The sequence below is a fragment of the Pavona decussata genome, unplaced genomic scaffold (genome assembly GCF_977016875.1).
Source record: "Pavona decussata unplaced genomic scaffold, jaPavDecu1.1 SCAFFOLD_84, whole genome shotgun sequence".
Lineage (NCBI taxonomy): Eukaryota > Metazoa > Cnidaria > Anthozoa > Scleractinia > Agariciidae > Pavona > Pavona decussata.
Window position 1 is genome coordinate 1207779 of NW_028145502.1, and position 27963 is coordinate 1235741.

At 38.2% G+C, this 27963-nt stretch overlaps 1 protein-coding gene across 2 annotated transcripts; it reads left to right on the forward strand.

The window, feature by feature from the left end:
• The first annotated feature begins 2766 nt into the window (after window positions 1-2766).
• LOC146475329 (armadillo-like helical domain containing protein 1) lies at window positions 2767-27699 on the forward strand. Of its 2 annotated transcripts, XM_085115722.1 has the most exons (15): window positions 2767-2890; window positions 3088-3279; window positions 4366-4434; window positions 4514-4595; window positions 5243-5327; window positions 6891-6979; window positions 7692-7799; window positions 8544-8751; window positions 9660-9732; window positions 10285-10330; window positions 11145-11228; window positions 14690-14767; window positions 21534-21615; window positions 22573-26235; window positions 27514-27699. In XM_085115722.1, the coding sequence occupies exons 2-14, from the start codon at window positions 3089-3091 to the stop codon at window positions 22590-22592; spliced, it is 1215 nt and encodes a 404-aa protein (XP_084971848.1). In that variant the 5' UTR covers window positions 2767-2890; window position 3088; the 3' UTR covers window positions 22593-26235; window positions 27514-27699. The 2 variants fall into 2 exon arrangements, with proteins under 2 accessions (XP_084971848.1, XP_084971849.1); XM_085115723.1 differs by lacking the exon at window positions 22573-26235.
• Window positions 27700-27963: the final 264 nt, after the last annotated feature.

Here is a 27963-nt window from a genome sequence, read left to right on the forward strand (position 1 = left end):
AATATTACTCTGAACAAAAAAAGAAAGAATAATTAAAAAATAAATCTAAGCAAATTTGAACTGAGAAATTATCTTTCCTCTCAATTATTTTTTTTTCAAGTTTAGGCAATATTACTGACATTTTATCGAAAACACCTAGCAAGATACGTCAGCTTTGGTCAGTACTCGATTAGTTTTATTAGTATGTTGCAAATATTTAAATTTATGTCTGAAAACATGGGTTCGCCAGGAGAGAAAACATTGCAATTGAATTTGTAAACTTGCCATTTGAATTCGTCAGATCTTAGGTTCATGCTTTTAAATCATGACAAAATCGAGACAAATCGCGTTAATCGAATGCAGTTTTGTCTTCTTGTGAAATTTTCTAGCAAAAATGGACACGCAATGATAAATTAGATAATTTATATACACCTCATCAAGTTTTGACGGATTTGTAGGGAAAGGAAATGAGGGGGAGACTATTGCACGGCCCACATCAAATAAACTTATATTTTCACTAATTAGTTTTGCTTTGTTTTCAGTAGAAGCCGACTTGATTAAGCTGAATTCTTGAAAAAAGCAAAATGTTTTCATTTTTATAGAGAGTACAAATCCGACAAGACTCACTGACCATTTTGTTAAATTTTGCACGATAATTGGTTTTTGTGTTTTCAGATTAATTGACCTCTCTTTGTTTTTGTCTTTCTGTTTTTATATGGGAAAAACAACATCTAGGTTTCACCGAGAGCAAAGCAAAAATTGCATTTGGTGACTTTTTGCAACTACAGGTATACCATCTTGTTTTGACCCTTTAACCCCTAATATCAAAGAACAGATTCTCCTATCTTGTCCCCATACTTTTCTTATAAAAGTACTTGGGAGAAGTTATTAAAATGTCAAGAAAAATCATCTTGGGTGATCATATTTCTTTTATTCTCATGACTTCAGTGGTTGCATAAGCATTGATATTACAAGGAGAAATTTGATGCTGCTCACTGTTGGGGCTAATGATAACTGTACAATGATATAGCACGCAGTAAATTTTTGCGGAAATATTTCAACGACTACAGTATTTTTTCAGTATCTGCTTTTTAATGTATCAAGAAATCGTAAAAATTGAATGGAAAAAATTGCCATGCCATAAGGTAACAGTAGTAGTATCTTTGGCACAAAAATAGGGAAGTGACAACAGCTGTCAACGCTTTAAAAAAAGACAAATAAATTCATATTCTTAAAAAAAAAACTCTTTCATGCAGCATACGTAGAGTGCTTCTCGGGTTTCTATTTTGTGTTACTGATGGGTAGGAGAGTAAATATTAACATGAACTCGATGAGAGGATAATTAATCATTCGTTGTTAATCCCTTGCACTGCATTTTTGAAAGCGCTCTGCCAACAGCGGAAAAAAGTAATTATCCGCGGTGGAAGTCATTAACGCCATACAACAATACCCTCTGTTTCTCAGTCAAGGCCATTTTAGCCGGCGAAGTTTTATAAAAAGCTTCCGGAGGAGGGAAGCTGAATATATTTCCTTTAATGGACAATAGCATTTTCAATTCAAACTTCAAACAGTCCGACAACCAAAGACGTAAGGAAGTTTTTCTTAGAAAGTAATTGTCAACTCTTTTGTATTTTTTCCTAATTATTCGTGTAGTGTGATGCCGGCTAGTCTCGCCGACAAAACCGGTATCTCGCTACACGAATCTGGAAGAGCCCGTTCTAATGACAAGAATTCCCACATTTAAGATTCGGTAAACTGCCAAGCTTTATGTTGTGTAGATTGTTTTTCCATCTTGCACACCGCCTCCAACCCCCTTCCAGCTTAAAATCAAGGGGGCGCTGTAAATTCATTGGAAAAAACCCTGAAATCTATTGGCGGCAATTTTTTCATATCAGTCTTTCACTGGCTATTTGTTTGTCTACTCAGTATATATTTTCTATTCCCTTTCTTTATTGTCGTCACGCGCTGATTAGCTATATATTTTACTTTTCTTGTCACGTTGTAATTAGCTATGCTATATTCTCTACATTTATTGTCACGTTGTAAATTGCTATGTTATTAACACTATTTTATCCTTCTGGCATTTATATCACACGCTCTATAACGGGCTCTGTTACTTGTACAGAAGATGGATAAAGTTTAATCCGAAACATGTCTACATTAAAAAAAAAAAAAAAAAAAAAAAAAAAAAAAAAAAAAAGCCGTGATCTTATTGAAAACTGGCAAATACCCACGGCCGAGACAAACAAGCTGGTCAAATGCTTCCACGGTTGAATGAAAAGAGGCGTTGATTTCTTCACCTCTGAGCTTACCTTTATTCTAATAAGACCTAAAAGGGGTTTATTCGTGGCAAACAAGTCTCGGTTAAGCCCTATTTCTCAGTGTTATGGCAGTGATCGTTCGTTCAGTGGATCTACCATGTCATTAAGTCCTCCTCAGACGTAATTCATCAAGTTTTTATTGTCTTTGCTACACGCTGGTGAACTTTACATTGAAACGAAGCGACAGCATTGCGAGTCCCTCAAATGCTCGGGGATAGACTAACGGCAGATCGGATCGCGTGGACGGGCAATGTTTAAAATCCCCGGCTATTAAACACTGCTGTACTGGAATTGACTGACATATAAGCTGCACCAGACATCGAGAGGGCTCACAAAACATGTTAAGGACTGTGTTGCAGTAAAAAACCGGTAAAAATCCAGTTTCTCGATCGGAAAGGCTGGGAAATCCTCGCTAACGTGGGTGTCCTGTGAAACTACAAGCGCGGGAACTGGGGTGGGTGTTGAGCCGCAAATCAGTTTGGTCATCGGTATTGCTTGTAGTTACCATTGTCAACAAATATGGCGGCTGATGAAACTCAAAACGAGCCATAATTTGCCTTATTTTGATCTCTTTAACCGCTGTACAGGAGGTAACATACTTAATTAATTGGTACTTTTTAAACTTTGGTTCGTAGTAGAGCCATTTAAGGGTAATTTTCGTCAATCTCAGTTCTATTTTGACTCTGTGACCGAGCCATTAAAAGTAAGTAACTGAGCGTAACTTGAGCTAATAAATAATTTGGCCAGTCATAAAACAGATGTGTAAAACGTTAACTTGTATTTTCAGAATGAAAAGCGACCAGGCGGCTGTGACAAAATTACTGCAGCAATGGGACCATGGTTCGAAGAGCGTTCGATCAAAGATTCTTCAGGATTTTATCGCCGTAAACCAAGGTAAAACTGGTCCAGAGTTGGAACTTGAATTTGCTCACGCAGCGAGCTTGTTTCTTACAAGACTGACTGCTTGGTTACGACTTACGTATCCTTTTCAGTAAGCTTGCCTTAGTTTAAGTTTTACTAAATATTTGACAGACTATAAATAGCCAGTTAATGTCAACGTGTTGCGAATAATAATATTACAAAGAACAACCCATCTTCCCCCTCTCCCACCGCCCCCCCCCCCCCCACACTAAAAAAAGCAGTCAATCAGACAAGATGTTATCATATATGACATGTGTTATGGCTGAAAGTCAGCTGACTGCAGTGTGCACAATCTTGTACCCAGAGTCCTCAGGCTCTTTGGCCAGCAGTTTGTTGCCAGGAGAGACTCTGGGGTACTGGAATTTTATTACCGCAGGATTTCTGCAGTAAAACAATGCAAATTGTTACGTTGCAGCTAATAAAAAAATTTAAAATTTTTCGAGTTCTCCAGAGTCTTTACTGGTGCCCATCCGCTGACCAAAAAGCCAGAGGACTCTGGTTACGAGATTGGGATATTGGTACATGTATTTTATTACCACAGGATTTCTACAGTTAAACAATGCAAGCCATTACAGGGCAACCAATCAACAAAATGTTATTTTTTTTAATTCTCCAGAGTCTCTCCTGGCAACCAACTGCTGGCCAAAGAGCCTGAGGACTCTGGGTACGAGATTGCAGTATGTAACAAAAAGTGTATCGGTACACAATCTCATACCCAGAGTCCTCAGGCTTTTTGGTCAGCAGTTGGTCAACCAGGGATTGATTGACATTTTTTTTAGCTAACATGTTCGCAGGTAATCTGTCTTGGGAAGGTCTAAATTAGGGGACATGTCACTTGCAGCACCTTATCAACAGTTATTTCACACATATTTTGTTCTTATAGCCTAAATAAGTATAAGATTTTCTGTTTTCTTACAGGCTAAGCAGTGATATTTAGCCTGTTCCAGCTCTTGGTGTACCACAGGAGATGCAAATGAATGTGCGAGAGGAATGAAGTCCCCTCTCATTTTCATTCCTCTTACCCTTCTCATCTCCTGCAGTACACTGAGAGCTGGAACAGCTAAACAATGATTTGTGACTGTGACCGTGATCTTTGTATGAGACGGAAAAATACCTTGACTGGCTGAACTCTTACACAATAAAGATATATGCTTGGGACATGTGTTCAACTGCAACTTCAGGCCATCACTATATTCGTTGGGTCATCCAGTGGGTGAGTCTTTCTTTGCCACCTGTGAAATGTGAGAATATTGAACTTGTTCATCATTCTTTTGTGATGATCTCTATTTCAGGCATAAGTTTCTGGCAGAGTTTTTAGAAGTTGGTGGTGTCCTCACTGTCCTCGAAATTCTTGGTCTTAAGCAGGCAAAAGAGGTAAATAACAGATTAATAAAGTGTTTTCTTAATGTCCAGCTTACTTGTAATTTTCATGTTTGCTAACCTTTTATATCAAGGCCAGAGACTTGCAGAGTCTAAATAGACAGACAGGCAGACAGACAGTCTTTATTTATGCATGATAATAACTTCAAAAACTCATTTATTAAATATTTCATAAGCCCATTGACCTATCAAATGTTGATTAAACATCACGTACAGTGTTTTTAAAACCTGATAAAACCTCCTACTTATTAGTATGGGGTGTTAAATCTTTTTCTCGTATGCTCATTTCCAACATTCACAAAAGCATCATTGTTATGAACTCTCTTTGACACACACTTTTCCAGGAATGTTTTTGAAGCTGTTCAAAAAACTAGCTTTTTGAAGACGTGCAAAAGCTAGCTTAAATACTATAATCACAAAATGAAGTGCAAAGCAGTGGATAAAACATTGGGGCAACATCTCCTGAAGGAATTTAAGGCCACATACCAAAACTCTGGTGAATCTGAGCTTAAACAACAACAATAAAAGAAAAAAACCAATCTGAAATGTGGCATACACCATATAGGTCGGTTACATGAATGCACTGTGTCCTTTGACAGTTTCACTGCTTGTGTTGTTGTTGTTGTTGTTGTTTTGTTTAGGAGGACAAAGCTCAAGCCCTAAAACTGCTAATGTGTGTGTCAAACTCAGGAAGAAGATACAAGGAACTGATTTGTGAGAGCTTTGGTAAGTGTTGCAATAAGCATTGTTTTTGATCAGTTAATTCTTTTGATTACTGACTGAGATAACTGGGTCCTGAGTATTTCTTGGATTATTGTTAATATAATTGTACTGTACAATGTTCAACTGAAATGAGACATTCAGCAGACAGCTGCAGTTGGTATTTTTGCACATTTTTGTTTCTTTAATAATTAATAATAATTAATAACATAACATAGAGTGATCAAAGGTGCATTTCAGCATGAAAACTAAAGTATTATACATTACTAGGCACCGAAAGCTAATTTAGTGTGGATTTAAAATGGTGAAGTGATCTAGTTTTCCATGTCACAAGAGGGAAAGCATTCCACAATGTGGAAGCCGCAACAGCCAAAAACCTATCACTAAATGATCACAACATTTTCCCATGAGGGAAGTCTAGTAAAATTCCATCATCTGAGCATATTAAGTGATAGGCAGAATGATTGTTTCCTTATTGATATTAAATTATTGATATACATGTATTGACAGAGGTGACTGACCAAGTAAAGTCTTATTACACAGGTTGCCCTGAGGGCATACCACATCTAAAAGTGGGTTCCCTATCTTTTTTTTTTTGTGCCAGCCATATTGTTTACATGTTGTAGACTCAACTATGCCGTTTTCAAAAGGAAAATTAACCCTTTTGAAGCGGTGAATCGAAAGAATAGCTTCTAAGAAGCACTCGACAGTTAAAACGGTGGAAAATGGACAGCTTGCGGCAAAGAAATTTGGTATTGAGAGGCCAGCTGGTGTTTTGCAATGTAGAGACAAAAGGTCAAGCTTAAAACCTTACCTGCGCTGTCACGGGCTTTGTCGAACTGTTGTCTAAATGTTACTGGGAATCCACTTCATAAAAAAAGTTGAAGGTTTGATTGTCAATTTCTACTTAAAGTTTTTGTGTTCATTTTGGAAAATGTTTTGTCTGTCTTTAATTTTTGTCTTCAAGAATAATGTTGTCTTCTGTCTTCTGAGTCATGATCTTGTCCGGGTCATGACGTTTTCTGAAAACAATTTACGGTATGATCTCGAATAATGTAATGCAAATGGATAAATAGGAAATATAAATAGCCCTAAATCTTGGTGGGTGAGTCAGATATGTATCTGGCCCTGTCATGACATTTTCAGAAAGATATTTCCGGTATGATCTCGAGTACCGTAACGCAATAATTCAATTGCGTAGGGAGGATAGCTTTAAAAATCTGCAAAGCGTACAATGCAAATAAATCAGCCACAGCATCACGCGTAAATGCCAGAATAGGCATCTTGTAAATTATTAAAATAACCTTTCAAGAAATTTGGAAGCTCACTGGCAACCAGTGGAGGTTATAACACACAGGAGTGACATGGTCGAACTTAGGATCTAGGCCTTTAACAGTACAATATTTTTATTGACATGTTAACTCTGGACAAGGGTAATTAATAAAGTCCTCAACATGGCTTGTTTTCCTAATTGGAGCATAGTTGTAGAAGTTTGGGTGTCCTTAATAATTGGTAAATGTCAGTATTCATTAATTATTTTGTTAACTTCCTTTAAACTGTTTTTTAAAGGTATCAGAGCTGTTGCAGAATGCCTGGCTAAGTCGAATTCTGAGGAGACACAGGATTGTGCAAGAAATTTGCTGCAACAACTTTCAAGTGTGAGACATTTGTTCCTTCATCTTTTTACTAGATATCATAAAATTTTGTTTCACAAAGTTACAGTAACTTTTTCAAGTAGTAAAAATTTGAGTATACTTCATTAGTAAAGTACATATTAATAAAGTACACAATAAATAATAAATTATTTATTATAGATACAATTTCATCAATTGTAGTTGTGACGATACTTTTTCTGCTTCTAAGAGTGTTTTTGTAGTTTTGCTTTGGAAAAACTTGTGCCCTTTGCTTAATACATGTGCGCTGTACTTAATACATTATAACTGACTGTTCTCTGCTATAAGTACTTTGCTGATTCCATAAGTATTTAATAAAACTGAACTTGAAAGTGATGATCCCGGCTGGACCACCACCCAGGGTCTTTAAATAACTGAGGAGAAAGTGCTGCCTTTGCTCTGACAGCTGCAAATGGTTAGACTTTCTAGTCTTCTCGGATAAGGACGATAAACCATAGGCCCCGTCTCACAAACCTTGTTTGTAAATAACTCTGTGGGACGTTAAAGAACCCACTCACTGTTCGCAAAGAGTAGAAGATGTAGTTCCCGGTGTTGTGGTCTGGTCTTTGTGTGTATATTATCATGGTTGGGTGGGAAAATGCTCAGAGACATTAGCTGCATTAAGCTACTCTACAATCCGAGGGTAAATAAAGATTGATGATGATGATGATTGTGATGATGATTTTTGTTTTTTCAGGGAAACCCAAAGTACGAGGGCCAAGTCTACAAGGCATTGATTGCTCTGTTAAAGTGTGTGTCTCCAAAAGCTCAACAAATGGCAGCACAGACCTTGAGAATCGTGCAGGTTGGTACAAATTAGACTAACTCCTGTACAGAAAAATTATTATTATTATTATTATTATTTGTTCATGTCTCACATCATAAGTTTGTATAGGTGGCCTTGTTTCCCCAGAGCATCAAGCTGTTATTATTATTATTATTATAAATTATTATTATTATTATTATTATTATTATTATTATTATTATTATTATTATTAATAGTCACCAACTTGAAGTAAGAATATCCTTATCCTTGGAACTATTTGCACTGTAGCACCACCTGCATGTACAGACCATAGACCCCATATCATTTGCTGACATTACACAATTAAATGCAAGATTGCAGAGCTCCAATGACGACTGGATGACACATTAGTTTTCTTGACCTTTTTACATATTAGCCTCTAATAATGTTCAGTAGTTGTGCTGTTAATTTATTTAGAACTTTTATTTATCATTAATACTTTTTCTCAAACTCATTAATAGTTCATCAAGAGAAAACAAAGAAAATTAATACTGTGACCTTGGTTGGATATGTGTTCCTAATCACCATAAAAATTTGCCAACTTTAGCCTTGAATTTGTCCAAGAATTATTGATCATTTGAGAAGCTATATCAAACACTTGAAGTCATTTAAAGAAAAAAAATTCGTCAGCTGCATCGTTTTTTCAACCTACTTCTCAGTGTTTGGATATCTTATGAAACATGCTTTCTTGTGTTTGACATATTACGTGTCTGAATGATTTTGTTCTTACTTTCTTGTAAACAGCCCATAGTTGGAACAGCAAACCCTACAATAGTGGAACCAGTGTTGATGCTGCTTAGATCTCTGCATCTTGAAGTGCAGTACGAGGCCTGCGAACTAATCAAAGACCTGATGCAGTATGATGTACAAAACTCACTGCTAAAAGGCATGGTTGGACTGCTCAAACCCACTAAGGATGACATCAAGGATAGCTCAGAGACCACTTTATCAGGTTTGTGAATTTATAAAGGGTACAAAAATGTTGTGATGCTAGCACTAAGGACACAAATGATGGATCAAATTATTAACTTTGCAGTGTATGTTAAATTGATAAAGTAAACCCATGAATCTCCCCAACTGAGCATTAGCCCTAGTAAGGAAAGGGTATATTGCACAAGGCAGAGAAAAATCCCCAGCCTTGGAGAGAATTGAACCCATGACCTCCGGATTTATTCCCTAGGAAATTTTTTTCCTTTTGTATATATGTTCCACCACACTCCTACACTGTTTGCGTAATGATTCACAGGAATACTCCTAAAATTAATTATCCCCAAGCAAGAACTCAGGTAAATTTACAACCACAGATTCTGCTTTATATTTACCTCAGAGGTACTCCTATACCCCCCCCCGTCCAAAGAGTATCCCTATATTTACATGTACCCCGGACTGATGGCAAGGGAAGGAAGGTTGCTTTTAACAAGGAATCTTGACTATAGACCTAGTCAGAGGCCCTAAGACCTCATTGGTTAGACTTTACGCAATCTTGGTACCTAGCACCGATAACCTCAACGGGTTATCACGCAGGCATCATGTCGCGACATAAATAACATTATGGGTTACATAATGTTTGCTTTTATCCCCGGGGGTACTCCATTGGGAAACTCCATTTCAAAAAATTAGTACTCCCATATTTACACTCTATAATCCAAGAATACCTTATACTGTACTTCCCCATGTTTTTTCCACATTTTATATCCCTTCTGATGATAATTTATCCTCTTGAAGATACCCTGAATTTTAATTTCTCACAGCCAAGTGGATGCAATATAAATCTGACTTATGTATTTCATTTTATACCACGAGTACGTTCATATTTCTTCCCCAAAAAGTAAAATAATTTGCTCTTTCTTGATTTTTCAGATCCTGATGCACCTCAGCTCCAGGCCCCACTCCCTGTGTTTGTACAGCAAGGTGCTGCAGCCAAAATGATTGGGTGAGACAGTTATCATCATCATCATCATCATCATCATCATCATATTATTATTATTATTATTATTATTATTATTATTATTATTACTATTTGTGGACTACTTTTCAACTTTTTTTTCTGTTTGGTGAGATCCATAGTTGGTTAAAACAGCTAGTCTTCTTGAACTTCACAACTTCAACTGACATTGCAAAAGTACTGCAGAAGTGTCTCTGTCAGCAAAGTTTGGCACTTTTCAGACCTTGATGAATCTTTTTACCAAATTATCTGCTGTGTTGACGAAGCATCCTTTGAAACTGTAAGATACCAGCTAATTTTTGCTTGTTTAAAATTTATTTTCTTCTGCAAACTTTTCACCTAATAAGGTGTTTCAAAGCTTCTTGAATTTTAACAGGATTTTGCAGTGTTAGTCAAAATTAATAATTTACAATTTTGACTTTAACATTATACTACATGTACATGTTAAGAAATGTGCAGTTCTAATGTTCCCACATTTCATGGAGTTTCTTTTGACAATAATAATATATATATCATTGTTTCTTCTTTCTTTTTATTTAGCATTTTGGCCAAAGAGTCAGCTAAAACAGCAGAAAGTCTTGTCCAGGTAAATTAAACAAATATGTCATTTTAATATCTCTTGAGAAATGGACAGGAATTCTTACAAAAGTGTGGAAACACGCAAACTAGTTTTCCAGACCTAGAAAAAGTATCTTAAATAAAGACAAAGTCTGCAAAAAATGGAAATAAGTCTGGAGTTTTGTTCAAAGCTACAAAAATTGCTTTATTGCTAAGTGAAATGTATGTCAGCTAGGCAAACTTTATCTTAATTTTACAAGTCTTAGCCAAAATTCTTGCTGCTCTAGGAGTGGGATTTGTCTCATAAGCTTGAGTCCCTCTTTCCTCCTCAGAGGCTCGCGTATAAAAAATGGGAGTGAAAAATCGTAATGGAGAAAAATTGGCGCAGAGCACGACAGGATGAGCGAGAAAAGGGGAACCCCCTTTTTTATTCCCCTTCCCATCATTCCCTGCGCTCCTCATTATTTCACTCGTGATTAAAAAGATAGGTTACAGTGCTTGTTTGTAGGAGAAAATAACCTTAAGTTAGAGCAGTTATCAATCAAGTGTCGTAAAACCAAAACCAACGTTATTACCCTGACCAATCACAACAGATGTAAACAGCGCAATAAACCAATCAGGATTCAAAGCAAATACATGTAACTGGCGCCAAGCGGTGGAAAACCGTGTAAGCTAGGCACGATTGGTTTTGGTTTTACATCTTATTGGTTGAGAAAGTGGCGCGAGCTTTATCAACCAATCACAGAGCGTAGTAATGCAAAACCAAAGCAAAACGCAATTACTTTCGACACTCAATTAAAACAGGCTCTATCACAAATCATCATAATTTTACTTCATTGCAGTTACGAGCTGTTCATGGACTCCTCTTTGCCATGGGAAACACTTTGCATGCTGACAGTCAAAGGCAGTCAGGAATCGCTTTAGAGGTACGTGTTGCATGGGTCTTTGGTCCTTTAAGCTGATCAGCATACAAATTCTTTCCACAGTTCTTATCTTTCATTGTTTAGTCAAATAATGATATAATACAAGAAGAAATTCGCTACTGATCATAAACTCCTTCATGTAAGAGTATATATGTACTGTACCAACAAGAAGATAAATTCTCCAAAAGTTCTCAAATTCCCATGTGAAAGAAAATGAACAGTACCATATTATTACATGTATACAGCTGAGATGTAGATAAATATTAACAAACCTTGTGTCATTGTCATGTAGCGTCGTTGATTTAGATTAAACAGAGGCAGTCTTATCGTAAGCAGCAATCACTGATCCATCAATGCAGTCAATCTGACAGCAGCAGCTCATCTCAGTCTGAAAATGAGCGGAGATGGTAAACAATAATTAGCCTTTTAACAGTACTGGGAAACAAGTACTGCTTGAATGGCCACACTTTAGGATTTTATCTACACCTAAAAGTTTAATACCGCCTTGTACAGCACAATAAACAGCACCACAGGAAAGTACTGCACAGTAGCTTTCATTTGAATGGTCACACTTTGGGATTTCATTCACAGACTCAAAAGTTAGAACCACCTTGTACAGCGTAATAAACAGCACCACAGGAAGGTACTGCTCAGTAGCTTTCATTTGAATGGTCACACACTTTAGGATTTCATCCACAGACTCAAAAGTTAGAACCACCTTGTTTAGCATAATAAACAACACCACAGGAAAGTACTATTCAGAAAATTTCATCTGAATGGTCACACTTTAGAATTTCATCGACAGACTCCAAAGTTTGAACCACCTTATACAGTATAACAAACAGCACCACAGGAAAGTACTGCTCAGTAGCTTTCATCGAATGGTCACACTTTAGGATTTCATCCACAGACTCAAAAGTTAGAATCACCATATACACTATAACAAACTGCACCACAGGAAAGTACTGCTTAGTAGCTTTCATTTGGTTAGTTACTTCAAGATTTTATTCTCAATCGACCGCCTGGTACAGCCAAATAAGCAGAATGAAGTGAAAAGTACTTGTTTCGGCGCGAGGGCGAACGAAATGTACAATTTGAAATCAGCATTGTATTTGGAATACCATTCTTGTGAAGTAAATACCTACCTTAAGCCGGCGACACACCTAACCATTTTATACGCCGATCGCTGCGATCGGCGTATAATATCGCCGATATCTGGTATGTCAGTTAAATTCGCCGGCATTCGCCAAGTGTGCCCTTTCTCGCGATTTCAATCGATCAGGTTGGGCGATTTTATCACATGAACAATGTTGAAGTGCCACATCGCCTCGATCGGTGAAAAAAAAATCACCAGGAGTTTCCGCATCAATCGGTGGCGAAAATCGCTTGCGATTTTTGCTGGCGATCAAATTCGCCACGATCGGCGTAGAAAATCGCCAGGTGTGTCGCCCGTTTTAAGTTAGGGTCAATAACTAAACGGAGAACCGAAAAAGGAAAAATATACGAAAGCAAGAGAAAAATCTAAAAGGCTTACCAATGTTGATGCGCTGAGGAAGCTGGCAAAACTTGAAATGAATCTGAAACTACTTACAAGTTGAATTAAAAACGAAACAAATTAACATAAGGCGCGAAAGTGAAGGCGTGCGGAATGTAACCCAGAAAACGTAACGGAATAACGCGGTGATAAATACAACAAAAGGGAGCTTAAGCAGCCACGACGACGACGGTGACGAAAAAGTCAGGAAACAATAGTTTTAATTAGTAAAACACTGGCTTTGCACGTGCGTTATAAACTTTGGTGCATTTCTTTGCCGTCCTTCGCAAAACAACAACGTGAAATGATCACATTCAATGTTAAAGGCTGTTTTCCATATGATCGCGGATCGCAGATCGCAATTAGGTCTGCGATCGTCTGCGATCATATGGAAACTACTTCTGCGATCGTCTGCGATCCTGCGATCGTGGTCGCTGACGATCGCAGAAGATAGAACCATGCTCTATCTAAAGGCTGGTTTCCATATGATCGCAGACGATCGCAGATCGCAAACAATCGCAATTGATCGCAGGAGATAGAACATGGTTCTATCTTCTGCGATCGTCTGCGATCACGATCGCAGGATCGCAGACGATCGCAGAAGTAGTTTCCATATGATCGCAGACGATCGCAGACCTTATTGCGATCTGCGATCTGCGATCTGCGATCCGCGATCATATGGAAACCAGCCTTTAGATAGAACATGGTTCTATCTTCTGCGATCGTCTGCGATGATCGCAGACCTTATTGCGATCTGCGATCCGCGATCATATGGAAACCAGCCTTTATGGAGAACGTGAACGCATGATAGTTAATTTTCATTTCTCTTTCTGAACTTAAAAGCCGCCCCTACGATGTTATCTCCTGGATAGTTCGGCCACATTACACAAAGTGAATGAGTAGAAATTATCACAAATTTATTCAGAAAACGCGAATGTAACTTTTAAGTTTCGTTTTCGTTGGCGTTGTCGCCGTCTCTGCTTAAGGTCCCTAACAACGTGAAATGACCAAATTCAAGGTTTTGTGGAGAACGTGAACACACGACGGTGAATTTTTCTCCCGGGGGGGGGGGGGGTACTCCCTTATATAAGCTATATAATCTTTATTTATACACGGAAAATCATCAGTTAAGCTTAAGTTAAAAACTAAAACTAATTACAACTGCTTTACAAGATTGCTGTGTGGGAATCCGATATATCAGCTAACTTCTTGATATTTCGCTTAAAATGCTCAACGGATGAAGGATTTTTTAAGCTTTTGGACAAGTTATTCCATAACATGGCCCCACTGTAAGAAAAGCCTCGTTTCAAGTAATTGGTATATAGTATATAGTAATAGTATACAGGTATGTGTCGCCCCAAAGGGTATGGTTTTTTAGCCGTTTTGGTCCGAAAAGGGGTAAAGATTTTGACCGTTATTACTTAAATCGGGTATGGTTTTCGAGGAAACCACGAGAGCGTATAAGGGTGTTTGACTTTTCAACTCCAAATGAGTAGTAGAGAAAGAGAAGTATCCAAAATATATCATTCGAGCTGAATTTTCGGGTGAATTTTACCAATTCTTGACTTCGGCACTGATGTAAAGCTTAATTACGCTACAAGCCAGGTCTGAAAACGGGTGTGGAAAATGGTATGTTTTGGTCAGAAATGGGGTCACAATTTGGAGAACCGGACGGCACACCCCTACCGAGAATTCCGAGGAGTAACCGCCCCCCCCCCCCCCCCCGGGATTTTTCATTCCCTTTCTTAACTTGAACGCGACTCCAACTAATTTGGTTCCTGGGTAGTTCGCCATTTCTGTAAAAGTTGAACGAGTTGAAACAATGGCGAAGTAGCATAAAGAAAATAATAATGTTGTTATTTTCAAGTGACGTTTTTCTTTGGCTTTGCCGTCGTCGCTGTTTAAGTTCCCTGTTTTGATTTGTTCTTAGTTCTTTGTCCGTTCATTTCCCCTGGTAAATGACCGAGTACGTGAGGCTCTTGGCGATACATTTTACGAAGAGTTTATGGTAAGTCTGATTTCACAGTGTACTTAAACGGTGTAAATATTGAGAGTCAGACAGTATTCCGTTGCGCAATAAAGTTTCCCGGTTTGTAAACTTGTGGCTGTCAAATTCCGCAAGGATTTGAAACATTAAGGAGAGTCTAGGTAGGTTTGGCTAATTGCCTTGCATTGTTAAGATAAAACTTAAAGTATCTCTCTGCTGAAAAAGGCATGAAAAGGTATATACTTTATTGAAACGTCACCTCACCGTAATAAGCTGGGTTATTTATTTACCAATTAAGTCTTCACTCTTAACAGAGTGTTGCAGACTGGGTTTGTTTGTGTGTGTGTTAAATGAAATCGTGCAAATGCTTCGCGTTGGTGTTATTAACAATGTCATCAACTTTGAAAATCATTTTGTGGTGTGAACCGCGACCACGCCTAAAAAAAACGTTGTTTGTTTGTGTTGTTGTTTTTCTGTATTGAATTGTGATGTGAACCGCGACCACACTTAAAAACAACGTTGTTTGTTTCTTTTTGTTGTTGTTGATTTTCTGTATTAAATTGTGACGTGAACCGCGACCACGCCCAAAAACCGCGTTGTTTGTTCCTTTTTTTTCTGTATTAAATTTTAAAATTCTTTGATAAGTTGGTTTTATTAACAATGCTATTAACGGCAATGGTGAGCTATTCAGTGAGTGACACAGGCAACCTCAGATAAGGAAATCCGAGTGCTCCTATTAGGAGTCGAACCTAAGACCTACCGATTACTAGTTCGGATGCTCTGAGCTACAGGAGACTCGTGGGGGCTAAGGCCATTAAACTAGGTTCATGGGACAAACATCCAGCATACTGCTAGAATATGAATGTCAGTGTGTGGGATATGCACAATGGAATAAATGTGATGATATATTTTTTAGCCTGGTGAATGAGTGAGAATGGTGAGTTATTCAGTGAGTAACACAGGTAAACTCGGAAAAAGGAAGTTATTAACTTTGAAAATCATTTTGTGACGTAACCGCGACCACACCTAATACAGCGTTGTTTGTTGTTGTTGAAATTAATTCTTTGATGAGTGCAGTAGTTCTTCTATCAACAGAAACATAGAAATAATGGTGCAGTTTTGTTTAAATTATCACTGACATCAGTGTGGTAAAACTGTTGATGATTGTCTCTGGCCACAGACGAACGGGTAGGAATAAGTCGCAACTTGAGAAAACGTTAGGCAAAAGTTTCTTCAAGTTCTCGCATTTTCGTTTCTAAAATGTGCTGGAATTTTGTAACTTAGTGAGGGTAGCGTTGCACCATTTTCACCAAAAAGGCAAAACATCCATAACAGTTCCCCTTTAGAAATGGAGGTAAAAAATCACTTACGGTTTAAAACCTTGACCTTAACCTTACGACCTGGTGTGTTGTTGCTGTCGGTTGTCCTTATTTGGACTTGTTTGACATGAAACTCTTGCACGTTGCTGGCGCTGTCTTTGAGGATCGTTTATGGCGTAAAAACTGGGCAACGCCTAACAACTGGGTGTAAAAAATGAAATCTTGCAGGTGCTTAGCAATTACGTTATTAGAAAAAGATAATAGCGATGACTGCGGCAACTGTTTGTGACGGAAGCGTGAACACGCTGTAATAACTGGACATGTTGTTGTTTTTTACCTAATACCGTCGTTACATCTAGCCGTAACACATCACGAAGAAGAATGACCAAATTTGGTTTCAAACATGACATTGTTTTGTTATCGCTTAAAGTTAATTGCTTGTTACTGAAGTTGACATGAAACTGTGGCTCGGATAAATGTCATTAACATTCAGTTACTTGGAAACAATAGCAATCCATTGAAAACACGTCTGCGATGAAGCAAACTGATTTCTTTATGACACCATTTCCCCACTCCTCCCCAAGCAAACGCCTTAGCATTAGCAATAGGCAAACCGGTAAATACCACCAAGGGGGGGGAGTTAGACAAATGCCCGACTCTTGGAACGGACAAAGTGAAAAAAAAAAGCCCGACTAATGCCCGAGGTTATGGGAAATGAGCACTGCTGGATATAGATTGCGAAAGTTTGGATGACGATCGTGCTCCGTTTGATGCCAAATTAGGAGATGTTTTTCGTCAGAATTGTGCAAGGTTGGGTGGATCCGGCAATAAATTGAACCTTTTGTGTTGAGCAATTACACTAAGCAACTAATGTGCGTTTCTCAAAGCTCAATAAGAGCTTTCATACCCGAAAACTAATTTTCTTAGCCCTTCTCTACAGGGAACCTACAATTGACCTCGCTCCCAATGTGTGGCTTCATAGCTCAGTTGGTAGAGCATCGCACCGGTAACGCGGAGGTCACGGGTTCGAATCCCGTTGAAGCCTGAATTTTTTTCAGGCTTCTAATTTCCAATTGCATAAATTGGAAAATTCACTGCGATGATCACTTCTCACTTTCTCTACAGATTGGCGGTTGCGTTTCTTAATCTTGGAGAACTTAAAATGATTTTGCATTCAAACATGATTATGAAAAATTGAATTTTTGGGAATTAATTTTGTGCACATAAAATAGTTTTCGGGTCCGAAATCTTTACGGGAGTTAGAGAAACGTACGCCAAGGCTGAAAATACTGTCTCATGGTCGCCGGTCAAGCCGGCCATGTAAATTTTAGCTCAGACATACCTCGTTTCTGGCCGATCAAATGTAACGTGCACTAAATGTTCCTCTAATACACATGAGTATAAATCTACTAGTGTTCTATCACGAATGCCGTTCTCTGATTGGCTACGCTACTCGCTATCTATTCTGTGATAGATAGTGAGTAGCGGTTTTCAACAAAATGGCGGCCGCTTCCTCACGTTTTCGAAGTGTCTGCAATGAGGATATACATAATTTACTTGTTAAGTTTTGAACGACTAGTAGATTTATACTAAAACAATTAGATTATTCGCTCTCGATTTCTATGTATGATGGCTGATTCGGGCTGCACTCTCATCAGCTATCACGCGATAGAAATCTCAAGCTCATAATCTAATTGTTAAATATTAACGCCAGCTTCCCCCTTCCCCCGCACCCCGTATCGCTAAAGTAACTCCTTTTTTCGTACAAAACTGCTGTCGAATTAAAACTTGCACAACATATTTTCGCCGATCGAATGAATTTTTACAAACAGGAATGCTTCCCTCAGTTTAGTACACTGGTTTATCAGGTATAAACACAAGCACGTTATGATTTGTGAAAAGTGAAGTTTTTCTTGGCGTAAATAGCCTGTTGTTTCTAAAGTATTGTGCAAGCAGGCCAAAACACAAGCATGTTGTGACTTGGGAAAAGTGAGGTCTTTTCTTGGCGCAAATAACTTGTTGTTTTTAAAGTATTGTGCGTATAACTGCGTTGTCATGCAAAATATCGCACACAACTCTCGTCACTCAACATTGCCTATACCTACGATTGTTGTAGGATTTTAAAACATGTTTTGAAATCCTACGACATTTTCTTGTGACGTACACGACAGTCGTAAGCGGCGAGGCAGATTTACACGGTACGACTTCGTCGCATGCGACAAGCTTACGACAGGCCTACGACACGAATTGCTTCGTGTAAATCAACCTACAACTCGCTTACGACTGTCGTGTACGTCACAAAAGATGTCGTAGGATTTTAAAACATGTTTCAAAATACTACGGCGATCGTAGGTATAGGTAATGTTGAATGATGAGAATTGTGTGCGACTTTTTGTATGGCGGGAGCAGCGCGAGCTCTAGAAATCGCATGCGACAGTGGTAAGCAAAAGTTGTATCGTCTAAATCGGCCTTCAGTCGCCCTTAACAGTCTTAACTATAAAGGATTAACATGTTCGTTTTAATCTGTTATTGTGACTGGCCAAACGAAAGGTGAACGGTCAAATCCCCAATCGGCCGGTGGCTTTGAAGGTTGTTTGTGTACTGAAAACTCGACCACGCCTTGGAATCTGGCTTGTTGTTGTCTTCGCTTGTATTAAATGAAATCGTACATGTGTGTGTGAATGGAACATGTTATTGAAAATGGTGGCGACCACGCCTTAACGTTGAATGACGTGAAATCTTTTGATGGGTATTTAACGAAATCTTACATGTGCCTTGGATTATTGTATAAAGGTATAACCAGTTGGTAGTCCATCAGGTCGTATGGGTACTCCATTTAGACCTGTTAAAAGCACGGTTTTGGACGGATTCTCCAATATGGATCGCATGTTTGATGCTACTCCGGAGAAGGCAGGTACATCAAATCCGGTGAAGAAGGAAGAAAAAACTGGAGGTCAAGAGAAAAAGGAAACAAAACCCCAATATCGTTATCTAACCGAAGAGATGTTAGAAAAATACTGGAAGATGGCTGTGGAGGAAGACATGTACCAGAGGCAATACGAACTGGCGGCATACATGGTGTACGGAACAGTTCCTCCTGGGAAGAAGATTCCTGTGAAGGAACCCGCGAAAAATAAACCGTAAAAGCTCTAGAGTTTTATCAGGAGAGCTGACTTGAGAGACCAGGAACTACGTGTACTGGCGAGCTGTTTGTCTGCCAACAGACACTGTTAACATTTGCATCACATTCACCGCCCATGCAGCAGTGATTTTCGAACCTTGGATAATTATCCAAGAGGATGCATTAAACATTTTAACAATCGGGATTTTGAGAGTGAGTAGTTGATTGTTTTTTTTTTTTATCCCAGAGTGGGAATGTTGAGTGAAAGCGATTGCCGCGAATGTTAAAAGTCTTTATTGTAAATCTTCATTTGAAGCATACGTTCAAATGTACAACCATGTGTAAGAATACAATCATATATCTAAAATGTACGACAGAATGTATTTCACTAATTTAAAACAACGCTAAGTATATATTGTACAAAGTCTTTTTGAATCGTTCAGTGCGGATATGTGGCAACTGGAAGTTGTGGCCAGGTAGAAGCTGATATATAGTGAGCCACTAGGGTAACTGGATATTTCTGACCAAAGCTGCCTGTTTCTGATATCAATTATATCTGTAATCAAAGGGACCTGTATTAAATGCTCTATAAAATGCAAAACAAGCTTGTCTTCTACGAAGATATCAAACTGCAACCAGTAGATCATTTACACTCAACTCGCTCCAAAGAGTATGCCTTACAAGCAGCCAATAGCTACAAGAGATTATTATAAGTACTCTTTCTATCCATGGAACAATCTCCCAATGGAAATTGTATTTGTCAAGTTCACTGGCTGCATTTAGAAATGCAATTTTTAACATCTACGGACCTTTTTTAATTTTAATTTTTAATTTTATTTATTTATTTATTTATTTATTTATTATTTTGAGCGGTTTAAAATGCTCGGTGTTGAGTGACAGACCTAAAATATAATAAATATAATAAATCTGACTGCGCGCCCGAAAAATGCATCTATCGGGCCAAGATAATTAGGGTGCGTTCGATTGACCCTATTTCGGAATAGGAATACATACAATAATGTCAAGAAATCCATCATAAGACGATTTTGAACTTACTGGAGTACAAAATGGCTCTTAAATTATCATGTGTAAGCCAAAGTTTGCAGAAATGTCTTCCCAAGTTTATTTAAAAAGAAAAATCTAACAGCTATTCTGCTTATTCTTATTCCAGGATACGGCCAATCGAACGCAACCTTAGTGTTGTATCAAAATATGTATTGTGTTCTGCTTTAATGTTAACTGTAATATAACAAATTAGATAAAACCATTGGAAATTTAAAAATATATGAAAGAGCCCATCACAGTCGTGAACGCCTAAGCACTTACGAACAGAAATCATGACCAAACAACAACAACAACAACAACAACAACAACAACATCAATAACAACATCATCACCACCAACAACAACAACAACATCATCATCAACAACAACAACAACAACAACAACAACAACAATATCAGGCTTGAGAAGGAGTCCAACCCATGACCTCTGTGATACCGGTGCAGTGCTCTACCAACTGAGCTATCAAGCCAACTGGGAGCTGGTCATTTTGTGAATTCGTGACTATATTCGTGAAAGATAAATTTAAGTGAAAGTCAGAAATATATGAAATGTCATCCTCAGTTCACATATATATTTCACTCCCAGTTGAATAAATTGTTAGCGGGCTGTGATGCGCTTCTTGTTATATCTGTATTTATGGCTTATATAGCGCATGTTACATGATGGAATGTTCCAATGAGCTTTACACGAGGATTTGTTTTAACATGACTTCAGTTAAGTTATGTTTGTTTTAACAACAACCAAAAAAAAACCCATAAAAACAAAAAAACAATGTCAACAGCAACGAAAATCTGAAATGTTTCAGAACATCCAGGTGCCCATGCTTGCTTTCTTCTCGTTGTTCGTGCGAAGCCTGAGATGGGACACTGAGTATGATTCTTGTGGTAGGAGTGGGTGGGTGTGTGTAGGGGAGGGGGGAGGGGGTGGAACTCATAAAAAAATGATTGTGCTGATCGTTGGAAATTTGTGAACAACACGATACTCAAGTTTCCTATGGGTGGTGCCTACTAATACACGGATATTTTTGCGCGGTTTAAACCTATGCTGAGAAAGCAGAACTTAGCAAGTTCTCTTGGTATCCAAAAAGAAAATTTGGGGTAACCGTGCATTTTTCAGAGATAATAAAGCTTCAAGAGCCCTAGCTAAGATCTGCTTTTCCCGCATAGTCATAAACCACACAAAAATACTTCTGTATTAGTAGGCACCGTCCTTAAAGGTACCGGAATCTTGTTTCGTTGGCGTGGTTCAAATTCAATCTTTCTTTTTATTTTCTTGCATGTAGTCGCATCCAGACACCATGTACGTGAACATGACGGCCATTCAAGCTGATGTCCTGGTGTCGAACAAAGTCAATATTCCAGGAGGTGGGTATATCCTGGGTGCTTTCCATTATTGCTCGTTGGGAAGTTCAGAAAGGGGCTAGGCCCTAGTTCACACATTGTTCTAATTGCGTCATATGAAGAAATGAACCCCATCGCCAGAAAGATCACATAAAAATTAGTAAGTTTACCAAGTTAGGTTCTGTTCCATTGCGTAGTAACCAGGCTGTGACCTGTCAAAGGTCGCCCAAATTCCATGCAAATTTCTCTAATTCTGAGATGGCGTCCCCCGAGTCAATACACAGTCTCTATTTTTTTCCCCGATTTTTGAAAGTTTTCTACGTGGTTGCAATCTAACGACAGAACCTCAAACTTGGTAAACTGACTAATTTTAATGTGATCTTTCTCCAATTTGTGATTACATGAAAATTTAAAAACTCGTCCCCGGTCTTCATTCCAACTCCGGAACGGGCAATTCATCTTACGTTTTCGCTCTGTAATACCAGAGACTTTCCAGTGAAGAGCCTCGTCTTCATTCCCAAACTTGCAGTGTCATTCGTGGATCGAAAAACTCACCTGATAACAAAACGATAACATAATGGATATTTTTGAAAGTCGCTAGAAATTGCCCCTTGCGCATGAAAGTCGAAAACGGATAAAAGTGAAGATTTTTTGCCTTCTGTCCATACTTCAACTTCTAAAAAAATGTCAAAGCGGAGGTTTTTTTGAAAATCATGATCTTGACGAAGTCACTAGAAATTGGCGTTTTCGAGAGTTTTCATGCAATCCTTTGGACAATAAAAACGAATGAAAATCCACTCGTCTTGACAAAGAACTCTATTCCAAAACCCGCTTTGAAATAACCCTAGTTTCAAGCATAAAAATGGTCTAAAATGTAGATGTGTGGACGGGATCTGTAACGTAATTCTTCTTTCTTTGAGTGATTTTAGCGACGGCAGAGAAATTTCACTCACAACGTTTTTCTTGTGTTCTTTCTTTCAGTTATCGAAACCAAAGAATGATCACTTCACTCCGCAAGCTTTTGTGTGACTTTCATACTTACCTTGTTTAGTCATTGCTACAAAAATTGTAAATATATCTCTCGTCAACGCCACCATTATTTATCAGATTAAAGTTTTTTTCCTTGTACGAATGTGTGTTAAGAATAAATCAATCTGCAAAATTTTCACTCACTTTTCTCTAAACCTTCCGTTTTTTTTCGACAACGATATTTTTATGACAATGTCAGTTTAGTGAAAGAATTATAACGAGAAAGATGCTCAATGCAGAGCTCCGTCAAAGTCTGAGTCGCAAATGTGATTTGCTCACGCAAGCAGGCCAAAACACAAGCATGTTGTGACTTGGGAAAAGTGAGGTCTTTTCTTGGCGCAAATAACTTGTTGTTTCTAAAGTATTGTGCGTATAACTGCGTTGTCATGCAAAACATCGCACACAACTCTCGTCACTCAACATTGCCTATACCTACGATTGTTGTAGGATTTTAAAACATGTTTTGAAATCCTACGACATTTTCTTGTGACGTACGCGACAGTCGTAAGCGGCGAGGCCGATTTACACGGTACGACTTCGTCGCATGCGACAAGCTTACGACAGGCCTACGACACGAATTGCTTCGTGTAAATCAACCTACAACTCGCTTACGACTGTCGTGTACGTCACAAAAGATGTCGTAGGATTTTAAAACATGTTTCAAAATACCACGATACGATCGTAGGTATAGGTAATGTTGAATGATGAGAGTTGTGTGCGACTTTTTGTATGACGGGAGCAGCGCGAGCTCTAGAAATCGCATGCGACAGTGGTAAGCAAAAGTTGTACCGTCTAAATCGGCCTTCAGTCGCCCTTAACAGTCTTAACTATAAAGGATTAACATGTTCGTTTTAATCTGTCATTGTGACAGGCCAAACGAAAGGTGAGCGGTCAAATCCCCAATCGGCCGGTGGCTTTGAAGGTTGTTTGTGTACTGAAAACTCGACCACGCCTTGGAATCTGGCTGGTTGTTGTCTTCGCTTGTATTAAATGAAATCGTACATGTGTGTGTAAATGGTGCATGTTATTGAAAACGGTGCCGACCACGCCTTAACGTTGAATGACGTGAAATCTTTTGATGGGTATTTAACGAAATCTTACATGTGCCTTGGATTATTGTATAAAGGTATAACCAGTTGGTAGTCCATCAGGTCGTATGGGTACTCCGTTTAGACCTGTTAAACGCACGGTTTTGGACGGATTCTCCAATATGGATCGCGTGTTTGATGCTACTCCGGAGAAGGCAGGTACATCAAATCCGGTGAAGAAGGAAGAAAAAACTGGAGGTCAAGAGAAAAAGGAAACAAAACCCCAATATCGTTATCTAACCGAAGAGATGTTGGAAAAATACTGGAAGATGGCTGTGGAGGAAGACATGTACCAGAGGCAATACGAACTGGCGGCATACATGGTGTACGGAACAGTTCCTCGTGGAAAGAAGATTCCTGAGAAGGAACCCGCGAAAAATAAACCGTAAAAGCTCTAGAGTTTTATCAGGAGAGCTGACTTGAAAGACCAGGAACTGCGTGTACTGGCGAGCTGTTTGTCTGCCAACAGATACTGTTAACATTTGCATTACATTCACCGCCCGTGCAGCAGTGATTTTCGAACCTTGGATAATTATCCAAGAGGATGCATTAAACATTTTAACAATCGGGATTTTGAGAGTGAGGAGTTGATTGTTTTTTTTTTTTTATCCCAGAGTGGGAATGTTGAGTGAAAGCGATTGCCGCGAATGTTAAAAGTCTTTATTGTAAATCTTCATTTGAGGCATACGTTCAAATGTACAACCATGTGTAAGAATACAATCATATATCTAAAATGTACGACAGAATGTATTTCACTAATTTAAAACAACGCTAAGTATATATTGTACAAAGTCCTTTTGAATCGTTCAGTTCGGATAAATGGTAACTGGAAGTTGTGGCCAGGTAGAAGCTGATATATAGTGAGCCACTAGTAAGAGTAACTGGATATTTCTGACCAAAAGTGCCTGTTTCTGATATCAATTATATCTGTAATCAAAGGGACCTGTATTAAATGCTGTATAAAATGCGAAACAAGCTTGTCTTCTACGAAGATATCAAACTCCAACCAGTAGATCATTTGTACTCAATTCGCTCCAAAGAGTATGCCTTACAAGCAGCCGATAGCTACCAGAGATTATTATAAGTACTCTTTCTATCCAAGGACAATTTCTGAATGGAATAATCTCCCAAGGAAAATTGTATCGTCCAGTTCACTGGCTGCATTTAAAAATGCAATTTTTAACATCTACTGACCTTTTTTTATTTTATTTTATTTATTCATTTATTATTTAGTGACAGACCTACCCAGTAAATAAATAAAATCAATCAATAAATAAATTGCCAAATCTGACTGCGCGCCTGAAAAATGCATTTGTCGAGATACTTGGGGTGCGTTCGATTGACCCTATTTCGGAATAGGAATACATATCAAGAAATCCGTCATAAGACGTTTTTGAAATTACTGGAGTACAAAACGGTTTTTAAATTACCATTTGTCAGCCAAAGTTTGCAGAAATGTCTTCCCAAAGTTACTTAAAAAGAGAAATCTAACAGCTATTCTGCTTATTCTTATTCCAGAATACGGCCAATCGAACGCAGCCTTAGTGTTGTGTCAAAATATGTATTGTGTTCTCCTTTAAGGTTAACTGTAATATAACAAATGAGATAAAACCATTGGAAATTTAAAAATACATGAAAAGAGCCCATCGCAGTTGTGAACGCTTTTAAGCGTTGTAAAAGCACTTACGAACAGAAATCGTGACCAAACAACAACAACAGCAACAACAATAACATCATCAACAACAACAACAACAACAACATCAACTACAAAAACAACAACAACAACAACAACAAAGGAAAAGGAGTCCGACCCATGATTTCTGTGATACCGTGCAATGCTTTATCAACTCATCTGTCAAGCCAACTGAGAGCTGGTCATTTTGTGTGTCGTATATACACCCCTATAGGCAGGTGAATAAATGAAAGTGAAATATATGAAATGTCATCTGCAGTTCACATATATATTTCACTCCCAGTTGAATAAATTGTTAGCGGGCTGTAATGCGGTTCTTTTGATAGTATCTGTGTTTATGGCTTATACAGCGCATGTTACATGACGGAATGTTCCAATGCGCTTTACATGAGGATTTGTTTTAACATGACTTCAGTTTAGTTATGTTTGTTTTAACAACAACCAAAAAAAAAGAAACATTTTGGTGCATTTCTTTGCCGTCCTCTGCAAAGCAACAACATGAAATGACCACATTTAAGATTGTGTGGAGAACGTAAACGCAGGACGGTGAAGTTTTCATTTTGTTTCTTAACACGTACGCCACTCCTACCAATTTGGTTCCTGGATAGTTCCCCATTTTTGTAAAAATTGAGCCAGTTGATATAATCGCGAAGTAGCACAAGTGAAATAAAGTTATATTTTCAGGTGACGTTTTCGTTGCCGTTGCCGTCGCTTAAGCTCCCTAATCTTTCTTTTTATTTTCTTACGTCTAGTCGCATCCAGACACCATGTACGTAAACATGACGGCCATTCAAGCTGATGTCCTGGTGTCGAACAAAGTCAACATTCCAGGAGGTGAGCATATCTTGGGCGCTAATAGACCCTTCTCCAAAATGGCGGGAACAGATTTGAATGAGTTAAAATTAAACTGAATGAAAAACTGATACCAGCACTGGAAAGAGCACTTTTACTTTAGTAACCTTGCAAAGTTTCAGTATATTCGGTGTTATGTCAGCTTAGGAAATGTAAGATGAAATTTGACAAATTTACAGACGTTTGTACGACTCGGGGTATACGTCATACTCCCTAGGCCTGTCATACAAACGTCTGTAAATTTTTCATTTGTCAACTTACATTTTCTCAGCTGATATTACACCTGATATGCTGAAACTTTGCAGGGTTACTAGAGTAAAAGTGCTCTTTCAAGTGCTGGTATACGTTTTTAATTTTAACTTATTTGAATTTTCGGCCGCCATTTTGGAGAAGGGTCTATTCCATTATTTATTTATTGCCCGTTGGGAAGTTCATAAAGGGGCTAGGCCCTAGTTAACACATTGCTCAAATTGCGTCATATGAAGAAATGAACCCCATCGCCAGAAAGATCACATAAAAATTATGAGTTGACCAAGTTAGATTCTGTTTCATTGCGTAGTAACCAGGCTGTGACCTGTCAAAGATCGCCCAAATTGCATACAAATGTCTCTAATTCTGAAATGGCGTCCCCCAAATCCATACAAAGTCTCTAAGTTTTCGATTTTTGAAAGTTTTCTACATGGTTGCAATCAAACAACAGAACCTCAAACTTGGGAAACTGACTAATTTTAATCTTTCTTGTGATGGACTCCAATTTGTGATTAAATGAAAATTTAAAAACCTCGTTTTCATTCCCAAACTCGCAATCTCATTGGTGGATCGAAAAACTCACCTGATGATGAAAGACGATAACAAAATGGATATTTTTGAAAGTCGCTAGAAATTGTCCTTTGCGCATGAAAGTCAAAAACGGATGAAATTGAAGTTTTTTTGCTTTCTGTCCATACTTCAACTTCTAAAAAAATGCCAAAGCGGAGGTTTTTTGAAAATCATGATCTTGAAGAAGTCACTAGAAATTGGCGTTTTCGAGAGTTTTCATGCAATCCTTTGGACAACAAAAACGAATGAAAATCCACTCGTCTTGACAAAGAACTCTATTCCAAAACCCGCTTTGAAATAACTCTAGTTTCAAGTATAAAAATGGTCTAATGTAGATGTGTGGACGGGATCTATAAAATAATTGTCCTTTCTTTGTGTGATTTTAGCGACGGCAGAGAAGTTTCACTCACAACGTTGTTTTTCTTGTGTTCTTTCTTTCAGTTATCGAAACCAAAGAATGATCCTTCACTCCGCAAGCTTTTGTGTGACTTTCATACTTACCTTGTTTAGTCATTGCTACAAAAATTGTAAATATATCTCTCGTCAACGTCACCATTATTTATCAGATTAAAGTTTTTTTGTCCTTGTACGAATGTGTGCTAAGAATAAATCAATCTGCAAAATCTTCACTCAGTTTTGTCTAAACCTTCCGTTTTTTTCGACAACTATATTTTTATGACAACTTCAGTTTAGTGAAAGAATTATAACGAGAAAGATGCTCAATGCAGAGCTCCGTCAAAGTCTGAGTTGCAAATCTGATTTGCCCACACAGATGTTTTTTTATGGGCCCTGATGCTCTTGTTAAAGGTCCAATTTAGTTAGTTAGGCTGTCTCCATCCACAGTCGACTGTAGCCCTCCGCCTGTTTATTCCAGCACATTTGTTCCTTTAC

What these genes read in the sequence shown, in the direction of transcription:
- LOC146475329 (XM_085115722.1), top strand. Translation starts at nt 3,089, where the DNA reads ATGAAAAGCGACCAGGCGGCTGTGACAAAATTACTGCAGCAATGGGAC. An exon ending in GTCTTAAGCAGGCAAAAGAG is followed by an intron (nt 4,596 to 5,242) that starts GTAAATAACAGA and finishes TGTTTTGTTTAG; the next exon opens with GAGGACAAAGCTCAAGCCCT. An exon ending in CTCAGAGACCACTTTATCAG is followed by an intron (nt 8,752 to 9,659) that starts GTTTGTGAATTT and finishes TTGATTTTTCAG; the next exon opens with ATCCTGATGCACCTCAGCTC.